The 21,259-nt window shown below is 42.6% G+C and overlaps 1 protein-coding gene across 4 annotated transcripts in view; it reads right to left on the bottom strand.

The window, feature by feature from the left end:
• The window catches only part of LOC135225732 (uncharacterized), a 391,490-nt gene that overhangs the window by 151,678 nt on the left and 218,553 nt on the right, over nucleotides 1-21,259 (bottom strand). For all 4 annotated transcript variants that reach the window (XM_064265117.1, XM_064265118.1, XM_064265116.1 and 1 more), the window contains 3 exons: nucleotides 12,245-12,468; nucleotides 12,048-12,112; nucleotides 10,077-10,213 (listed from right to left, as the gene is read on the bottom strand). In XM_064265117.1, coding sequence (XP_064121187.1) covers nucleotides 10,077-10,213; nucleotides 12,048-12,112; nucleotides 12,245-12,468 — 426 coding nt within the window. The remainder of the gene's footprint in view (nucleotides 1-10,076; nucleotides 10,214-12,047; nucleotides 12,113-12,244; nucleotides 12,469-21,259) is intronic.

Genomic DNA, 21,259 nt, shown 5'->3' with positions numbered 1-21,259 from the left:
ATTAATGCTAACATACCAGAGGAAAAGCTAAAATGGAAATGCCAGAATATTCTGGCTCGCTCACCTTATATATAAAGGTGTCGGTATGGTTTCTGGGGCGAGTGAAACCACTACCACGGGTCTCTTGCCATTTAGATTCATCCTTCTTCGAAATCCCTCTACCAGAGATGGGCCGATCCAAGGCCCACTCCCAGCTACAACTACTACTAGCGCCTCTGACGGTACCACTAGCGCCTTTAACGGCATCCTTGGAGTTAACCCCCAAGCTTGGGCCCAAGGGTGGGATTATAATAGAATGGTGGGATTTCACTGGGCGACACGGGCCTTTTCCCAGAAATAGATTTTTCCTTTGTCAAAATCCCTTTTCTGGGCTCAGCCCGTGTCGCCACGTGAAATAGTACCAGAAAATTAGCCACAAGCTTGGAACAAAATGAGTACAATTACATATTGTAAGGAAAAATGAAAAACAATTAAGGTTAATTAGTATAATCTAAAATAAACTTATGAACTAGAAATAATTATACTGAAGGCTTAAGAGTAAACATAGTAACTTAATACGTATTAACCTTAAAATTTAAATACAATATAACAGACTGTGTGAGTAATCCTAAAATAAAAACAAGGAAACATCACAACTATGTACAACATGTGGCATCCAAGGCATGACAAAGGCTACATGGTGGCAGAGCCACAGGAAGAATGTCAGTGAGGCAGGTAGAAAGGAGATCTAGATCTAAGCTACTTATTACTACTTAAGCAGTGTCAGGAGAAACTGTGTTTCCCGCTGCCACTGCTGGAAATTTAAGTGCTTCTAAGGACTTGAGGTAGTGATGTTTGAACACTGTCGGAGATTTCCAGCCTGTATACTTTTTCAGATCATCAAAATTCATATGCTGAAAGTAATTAACCGAGGTAGCTACTGCCCTAATGTCATGTACCTGGGGGAAAGAATCTGGGTTGGCTTGTTTAATGAAATATAATATTTGTTGTCTAATTCCTTTTAAGGAAATAGTGCCACCTTTTTCCATCATAAATAAAGGATCTGAAGATCTTAAGGCCGTTCTAGCAAGGTATGCTCTTAGGGCAGTGACTGGACATAAGGATGGGTCCTGAGGAAGTGGGAGAATTTTCCACGGGGCCCACCTCACCAGTGGGTCCTCATTTTTAGCTAAAAATTGATGATCTGGAGAAAGTAAGACTTCTCCTGAAGGGAAAAACTCTATATGACCTGAGTCTCTAGATAGAGCCGACAGTTCAGATACCCTGGCTCTTGAAGCTAGACTTAAAAGGAACAATGTTTTCCTCAGGAGGGGTAAAAAGTCACCTAAATCATTATCAGTGTCGGAGGCCAGTTTGAGAACATCATTTAAGAACCATGACACAGACTTAGGCCTCTCTGATGGCCTGAGTCTAGCACAGGCTCTAGGTATAAATGAAAAAGAAGAGTCTGTTAGATCTATTTTGAAACCAAACTGGAAGATTTTCTTTAGTGCCGATTTAGTAGTAGTGATAGTACTAGCTGCTAAACCTTTTTCAAATAGCAATCTAAAAAGGAGATGGCCAGATTGGTTGTCATGGTTTGAGATTCAGACTTCCTCAGAAAAATAGCTAGTTTTTTAACTGCTGAGTCATATTGACGAAGGGTTGACTCTCGTTTATCCGATTCTAAGAATAGGATGGTTTTGAGGGTCAATGTTGGCATCCCTTTTTGCCGCAAACTTCATGCAGTCCATAAAGTTAGGGTTTTTTGAATTCCTGAGGAAGCGTACACAGTCTTCGTTTGTACTAGTTGGGATAATCTGGGATTGGGAATCTGTTGAGGTCGGAGTCCCAACTCCAATAGAAGTGGGAACCAATTGCTCTTGGGCCAATTGGGGGCTATTGGAGCAATGCGGCCCTTGAACGTTCCGAGTTTGTTCAGAACCTTCAAAAGAAGATTCACTGGAGGAAAGATGTAAATCTTCTTCCATTGATTTCAGTCTATAGCCATGGCGTCCATGGCATAAGCCAGAGGGTCCAGGTTGGGAGCCATGTAGCAAGGGAGTTTGTGATTCGACTCCGTGGCGAAGAGATCCACCTGAAGCCCCGGGACTTGCTGACAGATCCAATTGAATGACTGCTTGTCCAGGGACCACTCCGACTCTAGTGGGACTGAGCGTTCCTTACTCCCGCTAGGTGTGTGGCGGACAGGTGCCATTTGTTCCTGGCTGCCAGTGAAAATATGGCTATCATGACATGGTTCACATGGCTTGACTTGGAGCCTCCCCTGTTGATGCAGTGTACTACCACTGCACTGTCTAACACCAGCTTGATGTGAGATTTCTTGGCTGGGTGAAGTCTTTTCAGGGTGAGGAACACTGCCATAGCTTCCAATACATTGATATGGAGCTGGCGGAATGGAAGGGGCCAGGTTCCTTGTACCTTCTTGTACTGAAAGTACCCTCCCCAGCCGCTTAGTGATGCATCTGTGTGGATAACTACTGCCGGCAGAGGGAACTGAAGAGGAATTGACTTCGACAAATTCTTGACCTCCGCCCCTGGCGGAGGCGTTTGCATAAGATCACCTGGATAGTGGATAGTTTGTCCCGGGATCTGTTGTTTGCTCTTGAGCACCAGACGCAGTTCATGTCTTTGAGCTTTGCTTTTAGCAGAATGTCCGTTACCGAAGCAAATTGTAGAGAGCCCAGGATCCTTCCCTGGCTCCTTCGAGACGTTTGCTTGCACTTGAGAAATTGTCTGGTTGCTTTGGCTATTTCTCTCCTTTTCAACGACAGAATTGATAGAGTGTGTAAGTTCAAGTCCCACTGAATGCCCAATCACTGACGCGAGACTCCGGTGTCAACCGGGACTTGGTCTTGTTTATCTGGAATCCTAAGTGTTCCAGAAACTGGATTACTTTGACCGTTGCTTTGTGGCATTCCTCGATGCTTGTGGCCCAAACGAGCCAATCATCCAGATACGCAACTAGCATTATTCCCTGAGACCTGAGTTCTTGAACCACTGTCTCCACCAATTTTGTGAAAATTCTGGGGGCTACATTGAGCCTGAAAGGCATTACCTTGAAGGAGAATGCCTGGTTCCCTAGCCTGAAACCTAGGAACGGGCAGAAGTGTCTTGCTACTGGAACATGATAGTATGTGTCTGTAAGATTGATAGAGGTGGTGACGGCCCCACAGGGTAGTAAGGTCAGCACCTGCGAGATAGTCAGCATTCTGTACTTGTCGTAACGAATGAATAAGTTTAGACGGGACAAGTCTAGAATTATTCTTCATTTGTTTGAGCCTTTCTTTGGCACGCTGAACAAGCGACCTTGAAACTTTAAGTGCTTGACTCTTGACACTACTCCTTTCTGAAGGAGTTCTTGGGCATACTCTATCAATTCCACTGTTGGCTGTTGATAGAAGATTTTGGATGGAGGAGGACCTTTGATCCAGCTCCATCCTAGTCCTTTGGACACAATGCTCTGTGCCCAGCTGCTGAACCTCCATCTGTGTCGAAAGAGGAACAGTCTCCCTCCTACCTGAGGGTTCTCACTGGCTCGGGGAAGGGCGTGTCCCGCGCCCTCCTCGAAGTGTTTACCTCGGCTGGATGCTCTTCCGCTGCCTCTCTGACGAAAGGCACCCCTAGCTCTGCTACCCCTGCCGAACCTGTTGAAAGGTTGAAAGGACTGGCCTTCAAATACTGGGTTGAAGGCCGGGGAGACAGCGTAGGAGGTGGAGGCCTGGTTTTGAGGCTGCGCCACCAGCAGAAACTGTTGTTGAGGCTGTGACTTTGACGTAGATGGTTGCGGTACCTGAGATACCGGAACCGCTTGCATCACTGTCTGTTGCTAGGGAGCCTGGAAAGGCTGGAATTTCCTAGGCTTCCTTGATTTCTTGGCTGAAGAGGCCGACTCGGATTTCCTCTAACTGGATAATCCCCAGCGAACTTTCAGACTCTGGTTGAGTCTGGTAGCCTCACAGTGAACCGAGTTCACCACCGACTCTGGGAACAGATCAACACCCCAGATCGGAGCAGCCAATAATTTATTGGGCTCATGACGGATGGTGGCCTCTTGCAGGACATGTTTCCGACAATTACGCCTTGCCACAATAAAGTCATATAAATCACATTGCACTGAGTGCAATTGTGATTTGGCTATGATTTTAAACAGAGGTTCATCTCCATACATCAGAGATGATACCTCTGTCATGACAAGTGTATTGAGGGATCTGGACAGTCTCGTTCGGGCGTCGAATTCAGCCTGGATGAGGCTGTCTGGGAGTCTAGGTAGCCTCTCACTAAATTGTGTGATGGCGCAGTCTGGTTTTAGTTTCCCGACCGAAAAACCGGAGCTGCCGTTTCTCCGTCGACTACGAACATCGTGAAAGCACTTTTAAACGCTTGGACCCTGGTGTTTATACAATCCCAATCCTCCAGGCTCCTAAGCCAATCGCGTTGGGCTTGATCCCGGGAGAAAATAACTGTCTCCTTTGGGATCTTGTCCTCTCTCCTCATGGCTGCCTCCGTAAGGCGAGCATAACCGATGAAGGGGGTTGCAAATCTGCACAATGAAACTCGAAGTCCTCAAGCCTTCGAGTTCCACAGTCCCCCAACGTCAGCATCCCGTCCTTGAAGGGAGCGTATGACGAAATCCTCCAGGGATTACTCGCTGTGTAAGGAGGGAGAGTATTATAGTCCGGCATGGCTTGGGCTACCATGCCGGACTATGCAAGACCTGTCGCGGGGTTCTCACGGAGACCTGCGATGAGGTTCTCCTGAGTGACCAGTCTCTCCGAAATAGCCCGGATTGACTGGCCTGACTCCTTCAAAGAAGATGAGATCTGGGTGAACATCTGGAACTTGTTTTGAACCAAGTTCCCGACCAGACTACCCATTTGCTGCATAATATTTGTAGTAAATGAGTCTGTATCGAACGGAGTGGGTTCCAGCTTCTCCTTGGGGGTCCTAGGACGGGCTCCTGTCAAGGTCGAAGGCTCAGGGTCGGGTAGGAGCTGAACCTTGTCCTTAGAAGACTTACTTCTGGAGCCCTTGGAATGAGAAGAAATTCTAGGTTTCTCTCCTCTGGGATGGTGAGCCGGAGTTTTTTGAGAGCCACCCGAACTAGACTTCTTTGACAGAGTCTTGTAAAGCGTTTTGATTTCACGCTTCCCTTTAACCTTAAGGATCGCCTGAGTGGACTTCGGTCTGACCGATTGCCCATCCTCGGAGAATCCCTGGAAAGAAGAAGAAGAAGCAACAGGAGAAGAAGATCTAGAATGACTCAAGGGAAGACCTTGAGCCCCTACCAAACCTGCCTCACTCACACTCCTACCTACGGCGTCTACCGTCATGGGCTCGAGGTCCAGGTTGAGAGCTGCTACTTCTTCTAGGACTTCTTGGTTACCAGGTTCCTCCGCAGCTAAAGCCACCTGCTCTTGAATGGTGGCGATGTAAAGGGCCGCCGTCTCCGGGTCGACGTAGGAGGTCGGTTTACCACCGGAGAAGATGAGAGCAGCCATCTTCTTGTCCAAGATGTAAGGCTGCCCCTTCGTCACATTCCAACCAAACACACCGACCCAAGCCTTCAGAGTGGTTTGGGCGGCGTCCCTGACCGCTTGAGCACCCTGAAAGAGAGGGTCAGAATTAATACTTAAGACTACTTAAGATTAAATTAAATTACGTACAGTAAATGATATATCACCAAAAAAGTAATATAGGCCAATAAATTATATGTGACAAGGTTTAGTATCCGGAGATTTACTTACTCCGGAGGAGACCTGATCCACCAGCTCATAGCACATCGATGGTGCAGCTCTCGGGGTGCCAGACTGCCAGATCACCAAAGCGGATGGCGCATGTAGCGTGGGTCCAGCAGACCTCGTGCCCACAGGGGTCCTGGAGAACGGCGTTGCAGCCCGACTCCTTGCAGTGGGTAGCCTGTAAGTGAAATGATACATGAGTATCAACACTGACTTGTTGGACTAAGTCCATGAAATGATATATCATAACACCGGAGTGCACCGGAGATAATAGACAATTTTAAGGCTTGGTCTCTACCTGCTCTTCTGTCGTGTAACGTGGTGAGTGTCCGATAGAGTTGGTAAAACTAGAATCCGTGTGTCCCCGGTGTTGCCGGAGGACGAAAATATCACCGAGACAGAAGTACCTAACCTATACGCCGGAGCGAGGAGTAACAGGACGGCGGGTGAAGAGCAGGGGGGGGACCAGCAAAAAATGGCGGGGACGATGACTCCGCCGTAAAATAGCATTAGAATAAGTAGGTGGTGAACCCGGGTGGAGAGCGGGGTCTCCGCCGACTTAGGCTAACATAAAGGATGTAAACAATAAACGTAAACATGCAAAAGGTAAAAACATATGGCGGAGCTTCTCTACAGTCACTAACCCTAGGGCCTGGCGGTGCCAGAGCCCCTATCCGCCGGAGCGGGAAGGGTGGTGGCTCGGGGGTGAGAGAGAGCTCGGCTCGAGAACCGAGGAGATCCGAGCGCAGCCGAGCTTGGTGGCCAACCGAGGCTCGGTCGAGCAGGGAACCCCCCCCAAGTACTGTATGATGAGAACGGTATGAGCCGAGCCAGCGTCGCGTGTCCCCCTACTAACTCCCGTATCCCCCGCATGGAGGGGGGGAAGAAGGGAGGGAGCTCGGATCGGTTGCCAGGGACAACGTGAACGAGCAAATCTCCCCCCTAGAGGAGAGAGGAAGCGTGAGGGACTGACGCTGGGTGGCTCAAGGTGATCGCCTGGCCTCGTCGCGGTTGTGGAGTGAGCCACGCGGTGAGACAGACCAAGCGATCTGAGGTGGCCTAGGCCATCTCGAACCGTCTCGAAAGGCATGAATACAAAAACATCCTAGCAAAAACACGGGGGAAAGGAAGAAAATCGAGGATAAGAGAAAGAATAGTCCTGGAGAAGCTGGGTCGAGCCAACCAAGAAGGGAGGACGACTAGCAACTCAAAGCAGCTGGCCTATGCTGATATGTAGGAATGTAGGGCGGTGGCCAGGGTGGCTCAGGACCAAAAGAAGGACGTATGTCCTAAGGGAGCCTATCATAGACCTAAATACAAAGGAACATGCATGCATGAACTCAGAGCTAATAGGAGCCATGTAGGCTACGAGCTCGTGAGAACTCAAGGAAACCCCCGTGTTAAGAAAAAAGCATAAATGATAGTAATGACACGTCAATAATGCACAACCATAGTAATAAACATGTACTGCTAAAATATTCGAGCACAATCGGTATAGGAGACCGAAAGTAGCACGAAACAATGAAACACGTGGGAGCGAACCGCGCAGTGCGGCTCGGTAACAAAGCCGTCCGGGACGCCGTCTTAAAAACCGAAATAAAAAGGTTAAACGGGCCCTTGCATGGCTAAAATGACATGAAACACTTCTAGCAGTACTTAACTTGGATGCAGCAATAGCTTGATGTTCCATGGTGTAAGATAATCCAAAAAACGAGCACAAAAAACAGAGCAAGAAAAAACATGTGCGGTCTGAGTGGTGCTAACGAAAAGGATGCCGTTAGAGGCGCTAGTGGTACCGTCAGAGGCGCTATTAGTAGTTGTAGCTGGGAGTAGGCCTTGGATCGGACCATCTCTGGTAGAGGGATTTCGAAGAAGGATGAATCTAAATGGCAAGAGACCCGTGGTAGTGGTTTCACTTGCCCCAGAAACCATACCGACACCTTTATATATAAGGTGAGCGAGCCAGAATATTCTGGCATTTCCATTTCAGCTTTTCCTCTGGTATGTTAGCATTAATTTACCTTAGAAATGTGTGCTAAAGGGACATTTCACGTGGCGAAACGGCCTGAGCCCAGAAATGCTAATAAATGCTTACTTCTAGCATCTGAACACTAAATATGACCCTAATCATGCTCCCTAAATATTAGGCTAACTTTTAAATGAAGTTAAAGTTACTGTAATTTCATTTAAAAGTTAGCATAATACATTACCCATAAATAAGAAATAAATGGTTGGTAAAAATATAGGAGTGCGTGCATACGTACAACATAGTTCTCTCTTCTTTCCCTCTATTTCTTTAAAATACTATCATGAATTTTGTCATTTATTATTATTATTAGAAAATATACCATAAAAATTCTCTCATCTCAGTAAAACAGAGAGAGAGAGAGAGAGAGAGAGAGAGAGAGAGAGAGAGAGAGAGAGAGAGAGAGAGAGAGAGAGAGAGAGAGAGAATAATTATTTTTGTTTTTTTATTTAATTTGCACATAAAAGTTTGAAAACTTATAAATTACATTAAAAAATTGAACAAACAGCTTTGCAGGATTTCTACACAATTCAAAAATGTTGCTTTTGCATGTCTGTGAATACTCGTGTATGATAATTTGTAAAGTCCCAATGAAAAGTTCGCACTATGGTGAAATTACGCAACTCAAATAGCATAAGATTGAGGTATTACTGTAACTGACAGCACTATCCCCCTACAGGGTCCTTCAAAAAGATAAGAGTAACAAATTTAAAATTATACTAATCTCTAATTATGATTATTCATTTTCTGGTACTGAAAAGTGCCTTTACTTGTAATGCGATGATGAAATGGTTGGCGTTGGTTCTACATTACAGTAATACTCCAAACTTACGCGATTCAATCTGCGCAAATTCACAATTGTGCGAACTTTTCATCAGAACTTAACTAATTATCATACAGGAGTTCTTCACAATAACACGAACATTTGCAAACCCTCCAGAAGCACTGCCAAACCCTGCAAAAGTGTTTATGTTTAATTTATTATGCAAATTTTTTAATTTTAAGGCTTTTCTGTAAAAAATATTAATTAAAAATGTATTATTTTTATTTTTGTACAAGCATAAATATGCAGTTAGTGCATATACGTATGTACTTTTATAAGATGTGATAACCACTCACAAAGTTACTGCACTTTTCAATTTGTTTAATTTCTGAAGTATGTACTAATATACTACCATTAGTATAAGTTTTCATGCTTTTAAGTGTAAAATCAGTACGTAGATTATGTGTATGCTATTTATATTTTTGAAAATAATACAAAGGCAGTAGGTAATTCAGTGTTAGTCACTATATAAGAACTCCATGATCAACTGGTAAAACATCAGAGTTGTTGTTCTGTAAAATTACTTTCTTAACTTCAGAGAAAAGTGCTGGTACAGTCTGTATGTACTATGTTACGTAATTACAGCACATACAGTTAATGTACTTTCAGAAGATGTGATCCCATTCACACTTTTTAAAGATGATACCCCCTCCAGAGTTTTGCTTGCTTGCTTGCTTGCTTGCTTGCTTGCTTGCTTTCTCTCTCTCTCTCTCTCTCTCTCTCTTTAATTTTATCTTCGCCTTCTATTACCTTCACCTTCTGCAAACATTACTTATGTACATACATACATGTCTTCTTTATTTTATTTAATTGTGTGACTTCGTTATGACTGACTTACGAAGTTTACCTAGTGATGCAAAGAAAACTTTTAATCTGACAGAAAAAGAAAATGGCATCCCATGAATTAGGGGTAACATTAGTATACGTACGAAAGTGAATACGTATGTACATAGTAGTTACTGTAACTATTTTTATACCAACCAGTTAGTCCTTTTTTAAGAGTAATGTAATAAACTAACTTTTAGATAAAATTTCAGTAACTTTAATTTCATTTAAAAGTTAGCCTAATACTTAGGGAGCATGATTAGGGTCATCTTTTGTGTTCAAATCTAGAAGTAGGCATTTTTTAGCAATTTCAGAGACTGTGCCAAACTTACGCGAAACTTCCCCTTGCGCAAAGGGGTCTGGAACCTAACCTCTCGTAAGTTCGGGGTATAACCGTACATAAATTTTCCAATTAATAAAGAAAAAATATGTTCTGCAACTCTGGTTTTAGTATACACCACTTTTCAGAAATTAATTAGTCATAGATAAAGGGATACAGAGAGCAGACTGTGGGTGTGTCAAATGCATTCAAGTGGACTACATACAGTAAGAGGATTGATAAGTTTTCAAAAGTTACAGAAATGAATGTTAACTCAAAACCAATGAAAACTACTGCAATTCTAACAAAATCTAAATTACAGTAGTATAGTCATCTACTCACCCTCATTTTATTTATCAACTGCTTATGTAACTCATATTCTAAGAATGGGAGAGAATCTGAGATTTCCTTTGCATTGAGTTCTCCTCTTAAATCTCGCTTGGTCCGTGCAACTCTAGCTTGTATCAAACAGCCTCTACCTATTAAATAAAATAAATTATACCAAGTTCCTATGTACAAGCACTGAAATTATTTTTGCATGAGAATATAATTCTAAATAATGTAATGTCCACATCTAACCAAATATGCATAATGATCTTTCTTCTTACTATTCATAGTCATGGTTTCAATTATGGATACAATGAATTTTCTAATAAGAATATGGCACATCATATAGACAACCTTTCATGAATGACAATGCTAATTATAAATAAAAAAAAAATCTGTAATCATGGGACAGAATCCTTAAGGGGGCCGGCCGGCTAATGCCATTTTTCAAGGACAGGACTTTGATATTCATACCACTTAATAAGGTGACTTGGGACATCTCCAGACCGTATATGATTTTTGACTCTGACCTTCGGTTTTGTGACGCCAGGGCGATTTATCCCAAAAATAACAATTTTTCAAATTCTATCTCCTCCCTTGATATTTAATATTAAGACCTGGGATTACTACCATATATAGACCTGATGTAGACCTCCAATCAAATGAAGTTTTTTTTTTCTAAAAGTCATTTTTTGGCTAGATATGAATTTTTCATTATGGAAAGAAAATAAACCCTATAAATTAGGAAAAAAAAAATTATAAAAAAAAGATGAAACAAAAACTGGAAAAAAGGGCTTGATTTGATTGTTCTATAATGTCTTTCTGAGTTATATACCAAATTCCAATGCTATAGCTTTAAAACTAAGTGAGAAGATAGAATCTGAAGGTCAATAAGTATAGTTTTGAGATACAGGCGTTCAAAGTTTTCCTTTGTATTTTCATAGAGACAATGTTAATAAATAATGATTATTATGAATGTTTATTTCTTTTTTGTGTATTAATAAATCAAAACTATGTTATTTATCATAATTTAACCATAAATGATGATCCCTTTGCTCATACATCGTCTTCCTTCACTAACTCGGCTTATTACAGCGAATTTCTTCTTCTGTATGTTAGCGAGATGTTTTCCTTGTATTTTCCTCTTTGGCATGATGAAATTCTTGCCGAAACAAAGATAAACAAACGTAAATGCAAGAGAATGTCAGAGGTGAAACTCAATGGTATACTCTCTTTTTACAATTAAATTATTATGAATTTCATATTCCTTTTTGGGTGCTAATAAACCAAAACTATGTTATTTATCATAAATGAAGATCCCTTTGCTCAAAGATCGTAGCCTACGGCAAGACGGGGGGCGTTACTTACTGCACAACCCTCCCTCTCTCTCTCCACTAACTACACTAATATCGCATATACTATGATATTCTGTAATCATATTAGAGCGAATTTTCTTCGTCTGTGTGTTAGCGAGATGTTTTGCTTGTCTTTTCCTTATTGGTACAATGAAATTCTTGCCGAAACAAAGATAAACATAATAAAAGCAAGGAACAAAGATAAACATACAAAAGGCAAGCAAATGTCAGAGGTGAAACTAGAACGTGTAGACTGCTTAGGGTTTCTGCTCGCACTAAATCGTGGTTGAACTTGGTAGCTGACTGACTTCCCTTCTGCAACTCATGGAATCTCTACAAATTACATTGCTCTCAATTTCTTTGACAATAATTATCAAAATTTACAATAACAAGAAATATTGCATTTTCTTGTACAGATAAATATTTTTGGCTTATTGAGTTACGTTTACTAACTACCCTGTAACTACGAAAGTAAGAGAAATTTTGACGAAATATTTCGTATATGTATTCTCAATTGCCATATGAAGCTCCATGAATTTTTTCATGACTTTGCATTTTTCACCCTATACCCCCATATATAGGGGTTCCGGCCAGCCTCCTTAACCCACACAACGTTAAGTCACCTACATACCTGTAATTGGTATTCCTGCTGGTGGTTCTAGGGTTGTAAAAAGCACATCAGGCACCTTTCCCTTTCTGCAATATATAGTTGCAAATGAATAAATTCTGTACACATTCACTGGATATACAACAGTATTTTCATAAAGATAAATTACCTACTATGTAAGCAATCCAAAAATTAAATAAAAAGCAGGCATATTACATTACCTACAAACAGCACACTTTGAAATCTTAACACGGAATGGCAATGAAGTCTCAGAATAAGGAACATGGCACATGGTACAAGGAGGAGCAGTTTGTGTCGTTGTAGCTGGGTTTTGTGGATGAATTGGACCGGAATTGGACCCAAGAGATGTGGCAATCTGCATGGCAGGAATACTGTCACCTGAAAATCCATCTTCTATGCATGGATGGCTTCGACTCATACAAGCCTAAAATGATATTTACATATTAATCAAACTGTTATTAAAAAGTATCCTGTCATTTAAATATCAAGGTATACTAGTTCATAATAATTCACTTACAAAAGAAATAAATTCATAGATAACAGAACATACATATATCAACATGTACACAATTCACTTCAATAGAGCAACAATGTGCGAGAAATTATTTTTTTCATTCAATTATGTTCCCACATTAGGTTCATAATTCACTGAACTAAATACACAGTATGAAACATCTACACTCATTTGATTATAATTACACTTGATACATGATTTTTATACATCAAACACCATAGGGCAGGAATGAAAAACAGTTGTGAATCTTGATCAGTGTCAGTTTTATTGCTAAACCATCGTTCAAGGACTGATACAATATGGTAGAATTTCAACAAATATATATGTTGGCAAGACAGTATGTACAGTGAACCCCATATTTGTGAGGGATGCGTACTAGAACCTCCCTCACAATAGCTCAAATCGGTGAATAATTAAAACCCATCTAAAAATGCTTATTTTGATAGTTCAAACAAAACAAAAAAACCTTAAAAATGAACATTTTTTATCATTTTGTATTTTTCATAGCTAAAAACCTGAGGTCTTAACAATAGAATGATTTTCTAGCGCCAAGCTGGAAACCAGTTTAAAACAATAAAAAATTGTAAACAAGAAATCTGTGGCATCTGGCAACTCATGCATATACGAGATGGATGTTGGTCACTGACCAGGCTTGGAATCTCGTGATGAACCAGTCTCTCTTTCAACCCAAGAAATGAGAGGGGTAGCTAGAGGTGGGCAGTTAACTTTAAGACTTCAGGTTTGCTAGCTATGAAAAATACAATTTGACTAACAATTTGTCATTTGTTCCTATGCGGAACAAACCATCAGTCTTAACAATAGGATAGACTTATACTTGGAGGGAGGTACAAGTATCCTGAAGCGGCTGGGGGTTCAGCCCTCCTGACCACCCTTCCTAGAAGATCAAGTTCTAAAGAAGGGGAGTCTGAGCCTGTGAGAGAATAGATAAAAGAGTATATAAAAACTCAACCTTCTGAGATGAAATACAATGAGAGATATCCAGATTCATTGCATTAGTGGAAGGTAATAAGAATTCTGTCTGTTAAGCAACAAACCACATAGGCCACAGGGATTTGTTACCATTCCTCTCTCTCCTTTTAGAGAGAGTAGTAAGTGTTACTGAGAATCAATTTGTTTATTGTATAGGAACAAACAAATAACTGCAACCAGTATGGCTGCCACATTCACCTGTATCAGACCAGTTCCAGCTTATGACGTGTGAAATTCTACAACCCTCCTGCCTGGAAGAAAAAAGGGAAAAAGAGAAAGGAAGAAACCAGCCATCTCCCTCATTCTCTCTCCCACACAATCATCTTAGGTAAGATATAAACTGCCCCGCTGGAAGCACTGGATGAGGTACATAACTTGATGGGCAGCCATCTCCAGACCTAAGGAAAAAAAAAAAAAAAAAAAAAAAAGTGTCCAAGGACCTGTGGGCAATGTCTTTTAGGAAAAGGAATTGAACGTGGTCTGTCAAAGCTAGGAACCAGCATTCAAAACCCTATGAACAGACAAGTTCTTCTTAACTGCCAGAGAGGAACTCCTTCCTCTGATGTCATATGCTCTAGCCTGCGCAGACTCTGACAGAACTATCCAATGAAGTATATGCCTTTTTAATCACCTAATGCAGCCAGAAATGAAAATATCTTGGAAACTTCCATTCTGGACTAACCGGTACCAACACAAAGTCTACGACACCTAGGTCTTAGGTGGATAATCCATAGATAGCTGGGCAGAGCTTTGACAGGACAATGCAAAAACTCCTTCAGATCACTGTCCACCAATTAATTCAAGAGAAGAATGAAAACCAAGACAAATTTTTCATCATGAACCAAGGGATTTGGAGCCTGGCCTACAAAATCTGGGACAAATTCGAAGGCCACAGACCTCTCACCCCTGGGGTTGTCATGAAATTAATTTTCTCTTTTCGAGGAAGTCAAGGGAAAACAGGAAAAACTGTCTTAGAGTCAGATCCCCCAGTGACGACTGGTGTAGTGATTTGAATGGAGCTCAAGTGAGACTACTCATGACCAAAGTAAGATGGCACATTGCATATTTGAGCTCCCTTGCTGAATAAGACTGTTCGAAACTCCTAAACAACACCGATATTTCCCAGGATGAAGAGATGTCCTAGCCTTTCAGGAGCAGGATCAACCCAAAGGTGGCCCTGCAGTTCCTGAAAGCTGAGATGGAAAGAGCTTTTTGTTTCTGTGAAAGAAAAGGATATCCAATATCAACTAACTGAAATTCTGAGTGGAGAGAAATACTGTCAACGACCCCAACTGTAGTAGGTGGCCCACATGCCCTGGTAAACTGCTGACAAAGACCTCCTGAGATAGCTGGCCATCTGGCCCACTGCTTTGCAAGAAAACATTATCGCTTTCAGGAGATACTTAACAGTCTCCAACCATGAAGCGACAGATTTTACTTACTGATGGAACATTTCCACATGAGGCTGGCAAGAAAGGCCCCATGGAGGATTGCTCTCAGAATTGCTGACAGACAATACAGAAGTGCTGAGAACCACTCTGCCTGTGTACACAAAGGAACCACCAAAGACACCCTCAAATTCCTGGGGCTCACAAGTCTATCCAGGACCTGATGGATTTGGCAGACTATTTTGTCTAAGACTTGACAGATCTGGCAGACTTCTTTGTCCAGGACCTGAGGGAATGCATACCCTGGAGATTGTGCCAAGGATGCTGAAGACCGTCCTCCGCTTGAGGAAGAGGATCCTAGACCTCCAGCTTCCTTTTAAGTGAGAGGCAAAGAGGTCTAACATGGATCTTCCGTAAGGACAAAACGGTAAACCACTACGTCTTGATTTGAAGACTACTGCCTGGAAGTAGCTTACCATGGGCTCCACAGAGGTGTCGACCACACACTGGTGCATCTCGACTGTCAAATGAGTGGAGCTAGCAGCAGAAAGGAGTTTCTATCTCCAATGAACAATCCTGGGACCATGAATAGACCTCTAGAATCCGTCATCAAGAAGTCTAACAAGGTCTTCAAAGGCCGAAAAGGCAATAGGATCCCCATGGGGATGTCCTAAAACAAAAAAGGCAGCACAGATATGGTCAAAATCTCCTACTGTAAACTTTTGCATGACAAAGTAATAGCACTGTAGAACTTGGAGAAGTCCTTGGGCTGCCCAGGAAATGTGCATCTTCAACAGTAGAGATCTCCTATAAGGTGATCCCTTATGATGACATACAATCAGTATGCCATCATAGTGAAAGGTGACAGGCCCCTTCTAAGCTAAGGAACCACCATTTGTGTTCCTGAGCAACGTAAACATAGCTAAGATGGATCCTACCTACTTCGAAGATAAGACCACCACAATATGAGTTACATTACTGATCTGGTCATTCGTATGAAAAGAAAGGTTAAGGTAGGAATTGAACCTAACCCACCCAAAGCCAACTTCTTAAAGAATAGGAAAATCTTGCAGAATCAAGAGGCAGAACATCTGGATATTTGAAGATTATGCCCAAAGTACATAATCTAAAACCAGCAGGCTAAGCTAAGAACTCCAACACTTAGGTTAGCAGAAAAATGGAGAAAGACCTAGGACCCAAGACCTAAGCTAGGATAAATAGGCAAGGGAGGGTTCAACTAGTGCACCCACAAGTTGTTAGTCTAGCATAGCCTAAGAACTCATCCCCTTAAGCCTACTACACAAGAATTCTAGCACTTAGACTAAGCTAAGATAGAGAGGAAGATTCTAACTAACAAAACTAGCTACGCTAGTTCATAAATTAACCACTTGCAAACTAGCAAGGTTAAGAACTCAACTATTCACCTAATCTAAGAATTCAGCCACTTATGCTAGATTAAGGTGGCTTTGATCAGTTAAGTTAGGCTAAGAACACAACCACTTAGGCCAAGTCAAGGTATCTTTGAACTAGTTAGGCACGCTAAGAACTCAACCACTTAGACTATGTTGGGTTTACAATGAGACGACGTCTTGGTGACAGGACTTTATTGTACGAGACCAGAGAGCCGACTGACTCTCAAACACATTGCGGGTTAATGCCTGGCAGTGCATTACAAAGACATATCGTACATCCCCCCCTCAAGATTATACTTATACATAACAAAAATTAAAGGGGCCAATGTCACTATGAACATGGGAATGAGCTATGAAAAGAAAAATGTTTTTAACTAACTTTTCAGTACAAAAACATGCAGTTACATACACTGAGTGCGTTGCTTAGTGTCACTCAAATGCACGTAATACACATACACAGAAAAAAAAAAAAAAATTCTTGATACAATTGTACAATTGCATATCATATGAGCAAACAACAAATAATATCAGCATTACGTATATGAAGTCTTGGAGCCACTTGGGTCTACCGGCAGCCCTTTTGGGCCTACCAACGATGCCGGGGTCCTGCATGGAATGTGTTACTGGTTCTATGGGCGTAGGGCACACGGAGGTGTCGTGCTGAGATGCAGGGGCGCTAGGGGACGGAGCGATGACTCTCAAGTGTCGTCTGTTCCTTTTTGAGAGTCTGCCGCTCCCGTTGAGCTTGACTGTGTATTGATGATGGGGCTTAGATTCCGATACCAGGGCCGTTCTGTCCTACTGCTTAGTAGCCTGGTTTTGTATGTGTACATGGGTACCAAGTTTGATGGACAGCAGTCTCCTGGTGGTGTCAAGGGTGCACATAGCTTCCTGTGATTTTGCCACTTGTAGTTCCCTTTGACGTATTGTCCGTCTCCAATACCTGTCAACTAACAGGTGTCTTCTAGCCGTCGGTACCCCATCACACAGCTGGCGACCCGTTGCAAGCTGAGATGGCGACTTGTTGATCTCCCTCAGAGGCGTGTTGAGATACTGGAGTATCACCAGGGCCGTCTTGTCTGACTCAAGGGTTCAACCTTTTGATGTGTTTTCTCGGAGTAGCCTCTTTGCTGATTTAACAGCTACCTCTGCCCTGCCGTTGGACTGGGGATACTGGGCTGACGACAGACGGAACTTGACTCTCCATCTGAAGAAGGCAACCATCTCCTCGCTGGCCAAGTTCGTACCTCCGTCAGTCGATATTTGCTCTGGGGCTCCCCGTGAAAAATAGGATCGAAGGTGATTGCTTATTTTGTTGGATGTGGCACCACAGGGGAAGTAAGCTACTTCTAACCAACTGATTGGTCTGTCTGCATATACCATGTATACATTGCCCTCTATTTGGAACATATCTGCGACGACTTGCTGGAAGGGGTATTCTGCTGGCGGCGTGTGTATCATTTCTTCAGGAGGCAGTGAAGGGGCGTGATCATTTGGCGTCAGAGTACCGAGCGTCCAGTGCACGTTGCAGCTCCAGCACACAGTTGAGTCTAATATGCAGGACAACATCCTGCGGCGAGAACTTATTGAGGTGGATCCAACACGTCATCGAACGTCTCCAGGACTTGAACTCTGCTGAGGACATCACAACATTACATTTCTCAGGGGCAGCAGACAGGGACTTCGCCGGCACATGATCCAATACTGGGAAGAGCATCCTGAAGGGAACGGATGGCGCGTTGCTGGTCTGCAATTAACGTCTGTGCTTGCATCACAGCCCGTGACAAGGCCCTTGGCATTGCAGGAGGCACGCCTCAGTGTGGCCTGGGCTGGTTGACGCATCAGGGGCATGACATGGTTCGAAAACTTACTGCGCCATGTTGGGTTTACAATGAGACGATGTCTTGGTGACAGGACTTTGTTGTACGAGACCAGAGAGCCAATTGACTCACAAACACTTTGCAGGTTAATGCCCGGCAGTGCATTACAAAGACATATCGTACAGACTAGGATAAGGTAGCCTTGAACTAGTTAGGCTAGGATAATAACTCGATCACTTTGGCTAAGATAAGGAAGCCTTATACTAGTTAGGCTAGGCTAAAAACTCAACCACTTAGACTAGGTTAAAATATCTTAGAACTAGACAGTCTAGGCTAAGAATTTAACCGTTTAGACTAGGTCAAAGTAGCTTTGAACTAATTAGGCTACACTAAGGATATTGTAGCCATGAACTAGTTAGGCTAGGCTAAGGATATTGTAGCCTTGAATTAATTAGGTTAGCCAAGAACTCAGCACTTACTAGGCAAAGAACTCAACCACTTAAGGTAGGTTAAGATAGCTTTTGAACTAGTTAGGCTAGGCTAAGACCTTAACCACTTAGGTTAGGTTGTGTTAGCTTTGAACTACTTGCCAGGTAAGAATTCAATTACTAAGGCTAGACTAAAACAGAAAGGCCAGTATTTTCTTACCTTCCTTCTCTTCGGAGTTTCTTGGCCTAGACCCAAGTATCTAACCTGAATCCCAAAGAAGGCCGGATGGCTTGATTGAATGAATCCATGGACTGGCATTTGCACAGACATTCCGTATGACCTCTTGGTAGGTTGTTATCACTTGCAACTTGAAAAGAAACTGGAATGTGGTTGTTCGATGAACTACGTATGTGGATGTGGTATATGGATGTGGGCATTGGTACACATACAAGGGCGCTGGAATAAGGGGATGGACGTTGAAATACAGGCATGGACATAAATATACAGACGGGGGTATTGGTACACGTACGTGTACGTTGGTATACGGTGGACGTTGATATACGGACGTAGGATGAAATGACAAATCAAGCAGCTGGATGTGTGATGAATCACGTACAAGGACAAGCAATGGGTCAAATACATGAACGAGCGATAGACCATGTACATGGACCAGTGATGAATGAAACACGTAAACGGCCGTGGGATATGGAACAATACAAGTCGGAACATCAGGGAGAAGATCGCTCTTGCCTAAGATTGGTCAAGCACATGGACAAGCAATAAACCATGTACATGGACCAATGATGATACATGTACATGGCCGTGTCATTTGGAGCGATAAAAGTGGGAACGCCAGAGATAAGATCACTCGTACATAAGGTATCCCAACTTGACTTGAAAGATGAACATCGAGAGTAGAACCTTCATCACGTACACGGGCGAGTGACAATCCATGGCCATGTTTACCTTCTCCCCCTAAATCAGACATATCTCATCATGTGGTGAACTTCTACAGGTCGAGGTGGCGAAGAACTAGCCCAAGAACTCTGATACTAGTGGAGATTTACACGGGCTGGAACACGCCCACATACTTGAAGGGGAGAGTCACATCTGCACTGGGAAGATGAAAAAACACCTCTCTCACTCTAAAACACCGCAAGTCTTGAATTTCCCTAACAGGAGGAGTAGGGAGGAGGAGGAAAGGCAACAAATGACTTGCCCTATGATGCCTCCTTCAAGAAACTCTGGGACACCTACTACCAAACACAGAGTCCATCCAATTAACCAACTCCAGGAAGAATATTTCTTATGGTTTTACAACCGACTGCGATGGCACCATGGACAACGATGGAAGTCACGTCACGGCAACAGGCGGAGGTGAGACGTCACCGAAGTGAATGTCACAGGCAGAGAATGATGTCACTGCATTGGACTGGTAACACAAAAAAGGGTTTCAATGACAGCGAAGTTGGCAAAAAAAGGCCTACTGCCACCTCCTATGGCAACCAGAGGGTCTCCCCAGACCACATACACGTGGCGGATAGCAAAGTATGTCCATGATGATCCATCTTCAAAGAAATAGGAGGAGTGATCATCGTCCCTCAGTCAAACGCAATGTCAACTACGCAATCAGCAAAACCCTTGACGTCACACAGTAGATTACTGTAAAGAGAGAGAGAGAGAGAGAGAGAGAGAACATACATTTTGTGTAGTGCATAAAAAAGTAAAACAAAACAGTAATACAGTTCTATCATAAAAAAAAGCTTACCAAGTCGAACATCACAGGTAAACAATATCTAAAGCAGTCCGTAAGGTTGGTAACCCCGCATGATGACACTATGTTCGGCAGGAAAGGGGCTACAAAAACAGCAAGGAACACACCGCCAACCATACTGACTGCTTCCAAAGTCTCACTTTTCCACAGCACAACCACACAAAACAAAATTAGTAAAGTGGCATCTATGACAGAGAGGGAAGCGAAGCAGAGGGCTCCCAAGTTTGGGGCGACTACCGCCACTGCCAGACTTCCAGACAAGAAGCAGGGCTGACAACTGTTGAGCCTGTAAAGAAACTTAATATTCTCTCTATCTTTCTCTCAGGAAAGAAGATTTCTATCCTGAGAGGGGCCAAAAGAATTATATGTGAGGATTGAGGGAAAGATGAGCATGAGCCATACTTGGCTGTACAACCCACACCCCACTCCCACCAAAATGACGGAAAGATATGAGACGACAATCACAACTGGCCTTGCAAGCAGATGGGAAGATCACAATTGTACTCCATTAAAATTCGTGTTGAAGAAGTGTGGGAATGTACTCCTATGCCAGACAGCCAAATTCTGGCATAAAAAAAAACTAGTTTGCAACATGAACCCTATGACTCGAATATCCCGAAACACACACATTCCGAAAGGCTAAAACATTACAAAGTTCCCTTTGGAAGGAAACATTTCTGACACAAATGTAAAAAACAATGTTGATTTTATAAACAAATTGAATAGTTTAAATTTGAATTTTGATTTTAATATGGTTAGTTTTGATGTTGTCTCTTATTTACAAAAGTGCCTGTAAATGATTTACTTGAATTTTTGAAGGATGAATTAGAATGTCATGATATTCCCTTAACTGTAGCAAACCTCCTTAGTCTCATAAGGTTATGTATC

The sequence above is a fragment of the Macrobrachium nipponense genome, chromosome 13 (assembly GCF_015104395.2).
Source record: "Macrobrachium nipponense isolate FS-2020 chromosome 13, ASM1510439v2, whole genome shotgun sequence".
NCBI classification, from domain to species: Eukaryota; Metazoa; Arthropoda; class Malacostraca; order Decapoda; family Palaemonidae; genus Macrobrachium; species Macrobrachium nipponense.
The sequence above is the reverse complement of the archived record's forward strand: the minus strand, read 5'-3'. Positions and strand labels throughout refer to the sequence as shown.